This window comes from Lepisma saccharinum, chromosome 8, assembly GCF_977018435.1.
Source record: "Lepisma saccharinum chromosome 8, izLepSacc3.1, whole genome shotgun sequence".
Taxonomy (NCBI): Eukaryota; Metazoa; Arthropoda; class Insecta; order Zygentoma; family Lepismatidae; genus Lepisma; species Lepisma saccharinum.
Window position 1 is genome coordinate 45,126,276 of NC_139236.1, and position 14,043 is coordinate 45,140,318.

The 14,043-nt window shown below is 36.0% G+C and overlaps 1 protein-coding gene across 4 annotated transcripts in view; it reads right to left on the reverse strand.

Annotated features, from left to right (window-relative positions):
• whd (carnitine O-palmitoyltransferase whd) overlaps positions 1-14,043 on the reverse strand; it is a 67,232-nt gene that overhangs the window by 12,321 nt on the left and 40,868 nt on the right. For all 4 annotated transcript variants that reach the window (XR_014441998.1, XM_083126577.1, XM_083126575.1 and 1 more), the window contains exons 13-16: positions 10,649-10,763; positions 6,908-7,042; positions 6,059-6,193; positions 208-357 (exon numbers count right to left, since the gene is read on the reverse strand). Coding sequence is in view for 3 of the 4 variants with exons in the window: in XM_083126577.1 (XP_082982703.1) it covers positions 208-357; positions 6,059-6,193; positions 6,908-7,042; positions 10,649-10,763 (535 nt within the window). In the remaining variant the exon portion in view is untranslated. The remainder of the gene's footprint in view (positions 1-207; positions 358-6,058; positions 6,194-6,907; positions 7,043-10,648; positions 10,764-14,043) is intronic.

Below are 14,043 nucleotides of genomic sequence, written 5' to 3' on the forward strand. Positions count from 1 at the left end.
AAACATATGCAAATGGTCCTGCTGAGCCCTACATCAACTGTAGCAACTGCATAGTGGCTAAATTTGCTACAAATTATAATATGAAGGTAATCTGAAACAAATTTCATGCTGAAGTTTGAAACTAAATTTTTGTCTTTACACCAAAGAGATTCATTTTCTATAGTCATTTATAATAAAGAAAAGCAAAAGGCATTTATTTATATTTACCTTCAGGAATGGTGACTCCACTTCTAAGTACTTGGACACGACATACAAACAGAAGAGATGACGATCAATCCCCTTTCCACACATTGCATCTTGGTAACCGGTTTGGTGAACTTGGCAAGCTACCTTCAATAGCCTTATTTTCTCCTCAGTCTTGACAAGAAAATGTGTACAATTAATTACATGATTATTTTACACAGTGAGAGTTCAAATTCAAAGAAATGTTGCAGGAAAATTTGCAATTCTCTTTGTTCTGATTATTATACTAAGCTATGTTTATTTTTTAACATGAAAAACTACTTCACAGGGCTCAACATATTCTCAATTCTGAGAATGGAGGTGCGATGATCAGCACCATGCTCCAACCACTGTCTATGGATGCTTTCTGGAATGTTTAACACATTTAATATGTTAAATGAGACAGGCTAACTGGTTATTCCAAAAATCACCATGTAAAGATTGTGAAATTCATTATCACACAAAATGCGACTTTTCAAACTTACCACAATGTATAGAAAAAGAAGTAGTTCAAGAACTAATTGTTGTAGAGAAAATCCCCCCCGAATGTCAGAGCCTTTAGCAGAGGTGAAATGTATACATTGTACCTCCCAACAATGAATGTTTAAGCAAGAAGAAAATCAAAATTTTACAAAAAAAAAAACATATTCAGCATGTCACAATGGTCACCACAATAGACCAAAGTTAATGAAAAAAATGTATGTAGCAGTGGTGCATTCCTACAACTATGCAAAGTTTCATTGAAAATAGGCTGATATTTCTTGGAGAAAAAAAAATAATGTATGAAAGTGGCGGTGTTGCCAGATTATGGAAAAAAAATCTGGAATTTCGCTTCTAACGGTCCTACGGATGTTGGATGGACCTAATTTGCAGGGAAACATGACAAAAGAGCACTATTTGAGGACATGTACTGTCAGTCTCCAAATTTGAAAAAGAAAGAACTGGGAGGAAAAAAGGAAATTGCGCAACTTTTTTAAAGTCATAATTTTCTGGAAATTTTGAAAATTTGGCATTTTCCCCAATTATATATAGCGAAATATATCAGAAAAACATGGTAGTTGAAGGGTTATAGCCCATTTTATAAGATCTATCCCATAATACTGAGCGAAAACACACATTTTCAATTTGTGCTTGCTAATAATAGTAATAATGAATATATTGTTTTGTAATTCACGTAGATCATACCTTCATATGTATACAAACGAACAAAAAAGACAGGACTGAAATATCATGTGTAGTTTTCAAGAAAAGGCACATTAATTAATGCCATGTGGTGCTGAGAAGACATTTATACAAGTCACCTAGAGAGGGCTTACACACAATGCGAAGACCTATTTCTGCTCATCTGCTAAAGATTAATCAAATATAGCAAAAATATCATCACATCACTTAGTAAATATCACCCAATATATGAATCATAATAAGTCTCAATTGATTTTTTCTTTTACAAGTTTAAAATTGAACATGAAATTTCCAGTTATTTATCATAAAAAGAGAGTGACAGTGACAAGTACTTAAATGTTATCCTTTTAATGCCTTTTCATTGGAAATGAAAAAGGGGGGGGGGGGGTTCTAGCTTTATGGGGCAGAAGCACAAAACATGTTGGTTCTTTTTACTTAATTTCTCCATTGCTCTATTCAGGCACGTAGCCAGAGGAAGGCTAAGGGATCCTACAAATATCAAATTTAAATGTTATTTTTATTGTTAATAATATAAATAAAATTATAATAACAGTAAAAACTGTTTCATATAGAGAAAAGTTTACTGTATAATGGAGGAACTAGGTTATATTTTTATAGTATACCATTTAATCCAAAGAATAAATGGACCCACAGCTTCAAAAACTTAATAGTTTTCTTCGTGACAGATCACAGAATATAAACTTTGTGAGTAAAATTTACCACTAACTCTAAAAACATTTTTTTTGAACAATTGTGTAAAAGTTAATAAACAAAATATAATATCTACGATCTTCAGTACACTAACTGTACAAAAATATTTCTGATGATGCCCATGCTGATAAGGGATCAGCCCCCTCCCCCCCCCAAATAAAATTCAGGCTACAAGCCTGACACTATTGTGCTTGTGATAAAGGAAGTAAACTCCAAGCATAACAATTACTTGTTTCCATTTATGTACTATGTTCAACAGCTCATCATTGGGTACAATTAAAAAAATAATAATGATAAACCAGATTAATTGATTTGATTTTATGTTCCTTTTCTGTCACTTTTGGCTAATTGCAATGATGGGGCTAAATGGTGATGAGATGGGATGGTTGAAGGGAGCATCATCACAAACATATATGGATGACACAAAACATACATCAAAAAAGTATTATATACTGGCTGTGCGTGCAGGTGGCATCACCTTAGCCTGCAAAATGCAGCACAAGGTGTACTGCGCAAAAGAGAGATTCACAATTGAGTGCCTTCAGCAAAAGCTATCCTTACACCCCACGAAAGGGTTAAAACCTGAAATTTATACTGTCTGTATTGGACATGAACAATCCAGCATGTCATGTGAAATATTGTTATCTTTTATGCAAACAATAATGCTGTAAAATAACAGGCAAATTACTTGCACTATCAAATAAATTATCAAGTTTGCAAATAGATCTACGGTTAGTCATAATTTACTTATACCATGTAACACATATATGTTTGGCAATAACTCCAACACTGCATGCTACTTGAACAAGAAGTAAAGGACTTTGGTGTGAAAAGTTTTCAATGATAATGGGAATTTGCTTAAATACCGTATTTACGCGTGTATAATGCGCACATTTTTCCAAAATTTTTGCCCTTCAAAACTGTGGTGCGTATTATGCACGGAATAATTCGGACAGCCAAAATGAAATCACGCATTTTTTTTTTCCACTATGTCACTGCGTATAACATGTATATATCTACAGATTGCCTTTCTTTAGCAATGATAATTTTAAAAAATAACTTTTAAATGCGAAATGGCCGTTTTCCATGAGTTGTCACTTAGTAATGGGAAGTTTTGCGACATCGAGAAAAGCAGCACCCGTTCTGGCGGCATTCAAGCACGTGCCTACCGTCACACGGGAGACGTATCAAGCGGTATTTTTCGCGGGAGAAATAACTTCCACAAAAATTGTTTTCGCCTTAGACATGGCCATGATCAGAGATCGGGCGAAAAATAGGTTTTTTGCACTCATTCCCTTCAGAACCACTCTACCGCTCGCAAGTGGGTCTGATCTAAAAATAAACACCAGACCACGCTTCAGTTATATCCAATAGCACTTGACCTCTGCCCTCCCCTCCCCCAAGCGTACCAATGTTACCCGCAGCCGACGGCTGCTACGCAACATGCCAGGCTTGTTTTGCCTTTGTGATTTCGTTTGCTCTTTTATACATGAGAAGAGATCGAATATGCTTGGATGTTATTTTAAATCGACTTTGTAGCGTACAACTTCCGGTAATCGCTTTCATTGAAAACGTATTCTTTGTTCCCTGTAACACTTCATAAGAAGTGAAACTGTTATAGATAATCAAAGCCACATAGACCAACTAAAGATCGTCAACACTCTTAATGCATTTTCATCCAGGTTTCCACAAAAGTTCACTTCGATCTTACTTGCATCATAACTCCCGTTTACCACTTTCTACATTTTCATGAATGTGCCGATGTCCTAATATTTGCCAAAAGGGTTCCGTTGGCAGAGTGACTTCTCCCTCTTTTCTTCTCAGCAAACGTTTAGGGGGGGGGGGCAATGCCGATTGTCTTCTTGCTACAGGCAAGGGTGGAAGTGGACCGCTCTTTCTTTCCTTTGACTTCTAAAATGGTCAACCAGTTCTGGATGCATTCTTGAAAACGAACAAAAACCATAGGACAAGTATAAAAAAAATGCCTCCCTACCCAGCTTTCTCCGCCACTGGTCTGCACGGCAATGTAATAATTGCAGAATTCAGGTCCTATTTTTTTCTTTTTTTAATGCTATTGTATTGAAATATTGCCCGTATTATTGTCTGTTGCAAGGTAAAACGTAAAGAAAGGGTTTATTCTTTCTTCTTCACACAGCTGATAAAAGTTCAGCCTTCGACAGTTGCGTTATCTTTGAAACACGGAGGATTTTCCCTGACCACCTGTTGCTCGAACTTCCAGCCGGTCGCATTGTTTTTACGCTGCAACTGGCGCCAGTGTTTTGTCTAGCGTCTGCGAAGTTGTCTCTTGTGGATAACAGCAATGACTCATCCAGCGCGAAGGCAAGTCATTGTTTTGTATCTCGCAAAGCTGTTTTGATTTGACGATAACGAAATTCGATCTTCAGAAAGAAAAAGTAGAGTTAAAACAACTTCATGTTCTGCACCTTTATCTTCAGAACCTCAATGTGTAAGCTGCGAACGATTTAAAAAATGCTCAATGTATAAGCTGACACGGATTACCGTCGATTTACGTGAGAGTAAATAAAGATCTCACATTTTGATATCTGAAAATGCGCAGGTTTCATAAAGCTTGTTTTGAGTTCATTTTATGCTTTTGGGCTAATCGGGACTAAATATACAGTTTCACTTTAGTGAAATCTAATTCCAAACCAAAATGATTATCGAGTGCGACACTGTTCAATGTGTCTTAGAATACGCATTGGGTGCAAATAGATCGCAAGTTGCCCGTTTCCTTTTTCAGGCTGGCTTACAATGCAAGTCGAGGAAGAGGAAGGACTGCTCCCTGAAATGGGGGAGGGGGTGAATTAGAAGTTGGTCGAAGGAAGGAAAATGACATTTTTACGACGTATGTTACACAGCCGAACCAAAACGAAATTTACAGCCCCTTTTTTTTTTGTGCCTAGAAAGGTGAGATCTTCCGAGAGATCTTATTTTACCGGTTCATCTTGTAACAGACAATGCTCTAGTAGACCCGTATTAAATCCAACATTCATTCTGCCGGATTATCTCCTAATAATCGTTTTTGGTGCAAATTCCAATAACAACCCCTTCGAAATAACTACCTTTTTCCTGGGAACTATGAAAGGTCGTTGTATCGAGTGTTGACTGTAACAAATATGAAGGTAAAATAATTACGTCAACACTTACCAAATAGAAATAATTACTGTATATTTACTGCGCTATTGCGGCTTGACTCACGTAAATAAATAAATAAATAACGTTTACACTTAATTTCGTCATTCACTCCCAGTTAGTAATACAAGTAGTCTGAAATGTCCTCACTTCCATCCATCTTGTTCGATATTCCCCTTACCTTAAAACTTTTGATCATCATTTCAAGGGAGATGGAGTTCCATGCCTCACGAACCCATTCACAAACAATCGGCAGCGACGCACGTTTCACCCTCCCGCTTGTTGCGAGTTCATGCTGCCTTGATGTCATCCATCTATTGTAAGCATCACGCACTGCGACCTTGAACGGGTGGTTGATAACTTTGCTCCCGCCTCTCCTATGAAAAGCCCAACATCTGGAAGTTCAAGGTCGCGTGGTGAATGCATCAGCTACGAAAGCAAGGAAAAGATCGTTTTTATGATCTACTGATTAATTTTAAATGAAATACGTAAATGTTAGTCCGACGCTAAGAAAGCCATTTCTGGAACCTGAATTGTACTGCGCATTATATACGAGATATATTTTTTTGTTGCTTTTCCCCATCAAACACGAGGGTGCGTATTATACACGCACGCGCATTATACACGCGTAAATACGGTACATGTCCAACAAATAATCATAATAAAATAAACAGAAAAGTTTTGGATGTCGAAGTCCAGGTTTCTTATTCATTATTCACAATAATTTCAGTTGTTATTTTAGCTTCATAAGAAGCAAGCAGAATTTACTTTAAAACCCTACAATACCTACAGAGACAGCGTTGTTTTCCATAGCTTTCACCCATGCTGAAGACTCAACAGTGCATGGCCGTACGGTTTCTGTCCGCCCCTCACGGAACAATCTCGTCATTGAAGCTTCGTAAGTCAAGTTGAACTTCCCTGCATCCTAAAATGAAATAGTAAGTAAGTGTTATCACCATACAAAATACTATAGAATGTGGCACAGATAGAGAATAGTGTTCCTTCATTCTATAACCTCAGTAATTCAGCACGTAAATTTCTTGGGAAAAAAGTATAACTCAGTTTTTCATGCATGTACTATTAAATTATTTTTTTTTAGCTTATTCAATATTATTTTTATTTACTTGCAATTATTTTCCCAATATAACACTAACAAACACAAAAACCAAACAAACAAACAAACAAACAAACACAAACACACACACACACACACACACACACACACACACACACACACACACACACACACACACACACACACACACACACACACACACCATAACTTCCCTGGACTTCCTACTTCATAATATGTTACATAGCGAAGAATGCTGTATCACTTAGCACATTCCCATTTGACTAGAAACACAAATGAATATGACCACATACATATTCTAAATGTGCAAAGAAAAATTATTGTTCTTTCACACTTAAAGTTAATAAATTTGGAAATTGAACTTAGGTGGTGCAAATCTGGACTAAAGCATGTTCAACGACTATGCAGTTTATATACCTCTATGCTAACTGCACTAATGAACATGAATAATAAATTGATGAATACTTGTCCAGCACTCTGACCTAGGAATCCCAGTTCCCATTCAACCCCTGCATTACTTCTTGATCGTAGATCTAAGCTACTTACCCTGTAATATGCCAACTGCAGAGCCATCTGAATGTAAGCATCTGGACTTACACGACAATCTTTCATAAACCCTTTTCCATAGGAATCATGTGAATATACCCGTAAATCCACATCATTGAGTATGGACAATGCAATCTGTAACAGTAAATAATATAATGTGATTACATATATACACATGCTTAATAGCCTAAGCCAGTGATTCCCAAAGTGTGCACCGCAGCATCCTGGGGCTTACAGGGGTTTTTCACTGAAATTCAATCAATGATGTGATTGTTCCAAATATGTGTTTATTTAATACTTTTTACATATAAAATGTTTCTGAATTTGAAGTATATCTTCATCTTTTAACTTAAGGCAAGCAACTTAACTACACTAATAGAGCATTTCAAGTGTTAGGTAGGCCTACATTCTGACTTGGGAGCCAGGGAAAAATCTTGAAACATTAAGGGTGCGTGAAACGTAAAAGTTTGGGTACCCCTCACCTAAGCAGTACATATTTTAAAAATACGCAGATATTCTGAAGAGATTCATAAAATTTGTATCAGAATAATTTAAAAAAAAACAAAGTCTGAATCTGAGAGTACATGAATGTATATAAAAAATTACTATCTTTAATTATGTGCTGTGGGTAATTTTGTTTTGTGTATAAAAAATTAAAATTCATCTTGTATTTTCCCAAGTCTTGAAATAACAGAAAAAATGAATTTACAATACCTTAATAATTAATATTATTCAATTCTGAACACTGTAGGGATGTAATGAAACATGCATGGACATCAGCTGAAGCAGCCATATCAGAAAATTAATTAAAGCGAGATTGGGAGGGGGCATATAGCAGACAACACCTACAATTAAAGCAATTCTCATGTCAACTGTTAATATCACACTTGCCTCAGCATCTTGTTAGTTTTTTCTGGTTAGATTCTGTGCTTAAAATGGACTTGGAATGCAAAGATATCTGAAATTTGTATGTTTTATTTCTCATTTACTACCTATACAGTATATTTTTTAACACCAAGTATTTTTAAAAATATGCACACATGAATCAAAGTCTTAAAAATTATTCTTCTTATTTCAATTGAGTCTTTAAAAAATTACCTTAAAATGCAATATGTGGGAAATATATCAGTGACTATGTGATAAATAGGGCTCGGAAGTTGAGGAAAAATCGTTTCTTTCCTAGTGTCTGAAGACGAGGTCCAACATAATATATGTTCATTTTGGGTCATTGTAGGCTAGAAAAAGGTGAGTTTTATTTGTCCTTTTTTGCCTTTTTCAGCTTATCGGTCCTTTTTTAGCCTTTTTTTTAGGTCCTAACGATTTTTTTTTTTTTTTTGCAACTTCACCTTCTTTCGACTACGTTTTTACTGCCTATTCTCAATTCGAATCATCATCAGTTATCACCTCTTAAAACATCCTTTCTGTAGTAAAGAAATAAAAAAAAAAGAAGAAAAATAAATATATTTGAACCATCTCTGAAACAAGAGAAAAGCAATTTTGAACGACTGAAGCAGGTACGGTACAAGGTCCTTTAACCATAACTTGTCTGGAAGGTCATGCTGTAAGTGGCAACTTTCTCTTGTTTTGAAGCTTTCAGCATGGTGTATACAACCAGACAGCATGCGCCTGCAAATATCTCAAGTCAGATAAGGAGGTGCCATGCAGATTGAGGGGGCAGGGAGGTTGTCTTCAGACTTTATGTTTGACTTCAGTTTGTGGAAGAAAGCCAGACCGTTAACATGCCTAAAGCAAGACCTAGTGAACAGCTTGTGTCTGATTTTGGAGCGGAGGTGTTTTCCATGGATGGAAGTATTCCTTTCTGCAAATATTGCGAGGTGAAAGTTAGAGCAGAAAAGCGATTCCATGTCCAACAGCACACTGGGCGTGAGAAACACATGAGAGCAGCTTCCCGGGCCACAGAGAAAAGAACATCGCAGCTTCTGTTAGGACAAAGTGGTAGTGAATATTCTAGGTTGCCTCCGTTTTCCAAAGACCTTTGCAGTGCCTTAGTTAGAGCAAATATCCCGTTAGCAAAGATAAACAATGAATCTTTCAAAACGTTTTTGGAAGAGTATAGAAATCGTAACATTCCTGACAAGTCCACCCTCCGAAAGGAGTACGTGCACCGTTGCTATGAAGACACGATTGAAAAAAATCGCAACTATGTTGCGGGTAATTAGATTTGTGTGTCTATTGACGAAACATGTGATGAAGTGGGTCGCTCCATTGCAAATGTGATTGTTGGCACGTTAGAGGAGGACAAACCTGGGAAAATATTTCTCCTCGCAATGGACATCCTGGAAAAAGTGAATCACCAAACTATTTGCCAGCTGTTTGACAGAAGCCTCTTTCTGTTGTGGTCACAGGGAATAAAGCATGACAATGTTCTGCTTTGTCTCAATCACGCGACACCATACATGGTAAAGGCAGGAAAAGCAATTAAATCGTTTTATCCCAAGTTGGTTCATGTAACCTGCCTCGTGCATGCTTTACATCGAGTGTGTGAAGAAGTGCGAAAAAGTTTTTCAGATGTTGACAAACTAGTGTCCAATGTTAAGAAAGTTTTCTTAAAATCGCCGTATAGTGTGTGCCATTTTCGTGAGAATGACTCTGACATACCTCTACCTCCAGAACCAGTTCTGACACAAGGGGGGGGGGGGGTTAAGAGCTTGCATGTATTACTGCAATCATTTTGACGTTATTAAATCTGTGATTAACAGCTTGGATAGCGAAGATGCTGTTTCCACAGCCATGTCACATGGCTAAACCTCAGTTGAAGGGCAGTCTGGCATACATTAACAGTAATTTTTCTCATTTAGTGACATTCTTGAACTATCTTGAAAAACGTAATGAAACCATTCATTCAGTGCTCTCAAAGGTGAGTGATGTACAGCAACAATTGGAACAATGTGAAGGTGAAATAGGAAAAGCCGCCAGCAAAAAAATGAAACTAGTGCTTGAAAAAAAACCAATGGTATCAAATTATGTGCAAGATAAGTCAAATATTGAAAGGAGAAAATTTTGATGTGAGTTGTTTTTGAAGAGTAATTTTCACCACGAGATCTCACTTGCTTGAAGTATGCACCCTTAACATCCGTTATGTGGAGAGAAGTTTCTCGAAGTTTCGCAATGTGCTGTCTGAAAACCAACGATCCTTTACACCTAAGAACCTGGAGATGACTATTGTGATATACTGCAATGCCAACTCAAATGGGGTAAGGTTTCCGAAGTCCTAATTCTGTAACCCTAGTCTGGTTAGGCCAAATTTAATTCTTCAAATAGGATTTTTCAAATTATGTTAATCTAAAAAATATATGATGTTTGAAAGAAGATGCATTTCATTCATATAGTTTTTTCGCACTGTGTGTTCCATACCACCAGAATTTTTATTTTTTTATTCATTAAATATGTAATTAAAACTGAAGTTATTACTTAATTTGGATCACATTTATACGTCCTTTTTCTTGTTTTTAGGTCCCTTTTTTGATATTTTTAGGTCTTTTTTTTTGGCAATTTATAGGTCTTCAATTTCCGAGCCTCAGTGATAACAGTAATCATTACATTCAACAACAGCAATGATTATTCGGCTATCATTGAGCTTGCAAATTTCTGAATTTACTAGATAAAGTAAGAACATTTGAAATGTGGTATTTATACACAGCATGATAGTATCTGACCAATCGATATACCATTAACTACCCATGTGATTACTATATCAATAATAATAGATACAACTTTTACCTGGTAGGAATTTTCAATGGCCTCTATGCAACCTGGCGGCATGTCCCACTTTAGCCGAATGGGTGACGGTGGTCTGAATTCTGGTGTTCCAGGAGTGTGGCCATTGGGAAGGTATCTGCCAGAAAATAAATACAGCTACATGAATATGTGAATTGCAGAAACTGTTGTAGCAAAGACTGTAAACATTTTCTGGGTGTTTTAACCCATCAAAGCAACTTCTATTAAAAGATACAAACAGAAAAGAGAGAAACCGGAAGCAGTTTTTAGGATGGTCACTCCCACACAGGACATGTGACACTGTGCTCATGCTTATTTGAAATCTTGAGTGTTCAGAGTGGCTACTCTTAAGACCAATATAAAATTCATGTATGATTCTAGATTTTCAAGGTGAAATTTCTTAAACTCCATGGTTAAAAATTGAATATCATACAAAGTTATTTTTCCTATTATTTATACTGTTTGGTATATACATAAACATTATGAAGTTTTCAGCCCATTTCTGTGTGTTCATAAATTCTAATGCAATATTGTTATGCTTTATGAAGTATATAATTTCAGTTGCAGAAAAAAAATACACAAAAGAATCGTGTATATGAACTTAGAAAAGATTTTTGTTTAAATTAGAAGGGTTCTTGATTCAATAATTATTTCTCTTTTGTATTGTATATTGCAGAGGCGAAGATATAGGACAAGCAATGCAAGCACTGCTTGCATTATTTGAATATCATTTAATGTACTTAATGTTTTAGCCTTATTTAGTTTCCATCGCACTCGATTTCACGAAAAATTACGACCGCAAACTCCCTCAGCAGCTCTGTAGCAAGCACCAGGCTCAATGCTTGCGACCGCTCTTCGGGAGAATAACGCACCCGAAGGAGTCACATGGCGAACCGTGAAATTTGGGTGGAAACCATCCACAATGCTTCTACAAAAAGCTCTGCTTCCTCAGTTTGCGTAATTCCCGAAAATAGCTGAGCTAAACCAAAAGCAGAAGGATATATTGCCACCAAAAACTCGTAATGAATATTTGTCTTCATGAACTTGCAAACAAGAATGAGAATATAATAATAATTCTCAGTCATAAAATAACTAAAAGAACTTATTATCACTGTTCTAAATTCCATATATATCATATTATATTACAAATAATTTTAGATTTCGCGAAATGTAAAATGTGTAAAAAATTGACATTGGGAGTTGGGGCGAGCGTTTGTTTCCAGGTAGTGGAATGTGCACCCCCGTGAAGTTTCTTCCCAGGGAGGGGAAAATTTGATGGAACTTGGTCTACATCCTGCGTCCAGCTCAGTCCAGCTCAAATTACGTCAGAAGTGTTGACCGCTACCAGTGTTTGCAACTGCCACATTATTTACACAGTAATTCAAGTGAGCTGTTTCTCCAATTTTACAACTACATTCAACAAATTGACAGCTTTTGAATAGAACTTGGGGTGAAAATAAAGCTATCTGAAAAAGAACTATCTACTGATATTTGTACACAGCACAGAAGTAAATCGTATACATTGTGAACAGATGAACATGTTTTAAGTTTTGTTGTTGTTTTTGAGTTCAAGTTTTAAAAGTCCACTTTATGCACAATAAGGCTAATCGGGACTGGACCTACAGTTTAAAGTGGGTACTAATAAATAAATAAATTCCGTACACCTTTAGTCGTATGCAGAAAGTTTGCATATGCAAGACATTTACTACCGTATGAATAACGTTACATGGAATTTTGAAAGTAAATGTGATGTTTGCGGATCATATGGTTTATTTTTAGTACTGTCATATTATTTAGATATTTTGTCAAATAAAGCGAACGGGCCAATGAGGCTATAAACCTTGAATCCCCCCCCCCCCTTCCTTTTGGCATGCCATTGTACTACTTGTTTTGTTGCACTGAAACATCGCTTGCCTCCTTCTTAAGACTACGCTTCGCTACTGGTATATTGCAATACATTTCCAGCTAAATTGAAACTGTTACATGTTGGAAAAAAATTGGTATGTAATACAAAACAATAACTTAAAAGAAATTGAAGAACTTACAAGAAAAAATCTAAAATGAGACTGACAGTATTTTCCCATACCCCTAAATTCTGCCACACATGTTATTTGTTACTGCACCATGGGTGCCAGAGTAGTCTAATCCTGTGTTAAATTTCTGGTGTTGATCCAGCACTGATAGAACACTGCAGAACACAAATGAGTAGTAGATGATATTTGAAAAGCCAGTAATGCATTATCCTTGCATACTTTGAAAGTGAACTAGTTGCCGAGTCTATATAAAAATTCATAAACACTGGAATCTAAATTGCCACAGATGGGTTGTTATTTTCATAGTATTAAACCCACAATAAAACATTAATGATAAGAGTATAAGAATAATAGAAATTGCAGTGTGTTGAGAGGAGCATAATTACTTCAAAATTACTTACTCTGATCACAAACTTCACTGCTCCTGAGATTTTTCCCCTTCAATAGCAATTACTACATTCATTTAATGATATAATAAAAAATAAAAAAACAACCTCAAAACAGACTTATTTATGTTTGGACACGCACACCTGTTATGGGCTACAAATAATCTGCTGTAGGAATAAAGAAAAATATTAAGCATGAAAAACAAGCATTCCACATGATCTTCAATTTACAATTAGTACGATTCTGAATTTGTAAAGAACAGGCAAATTACAAAGTGTGACTCTAAGAGTTTTGTTTCGGGAGGATCAAAATATACCTATCTTTCCGATCTCTAAGGAAAATTCAAATTTCGTTCTCAACAGTAGCTTCAAGACATGAAATTGGAAGCAATCTAAGGCACTAATTAAAAGAAACTTAAAATCGAAATGAAAAGCACAGCTAGCTACTTTCTGTTTAAAGTAAGTAGCTGACAGTTTTTAACAATGTGATTTTACTATGAACTATGACAAAGTTGTTTTGTACAATATGCTGATATAAACATTTATTGCTTGATCACCAGGACAAAACAAACTAGCACAGGCATATTACACATCTACATCAAAGTTTTTCCAATATAGTCAAGTATTTTATAGTCAACAAGATAATTGATTTTAAAATGTTCTAGCACATTTCAAACAGGCAGTGAAATAGAATCTCGTGGACCATGTTAGCAGAAATTTAACTTTACCAACTTATTCACTGTTTCACACAATTTGGAAACATCCATCCATGCAAAGACCATACATAACAGATGATGCTGTTAGGTGGGTGATGAAATCAATTGTTTGTGAAACAACTGCATGGAGCAATGAAAAGGTTGGTAAGAGAACATACTTTACACAACACATTAATATACAAGGTGCATTCAACAAATAACCGGAAAAGTAGTATAAAAAATCTAAAATACGACCATGATTGTAGTATGTTTGTCATCGTGTG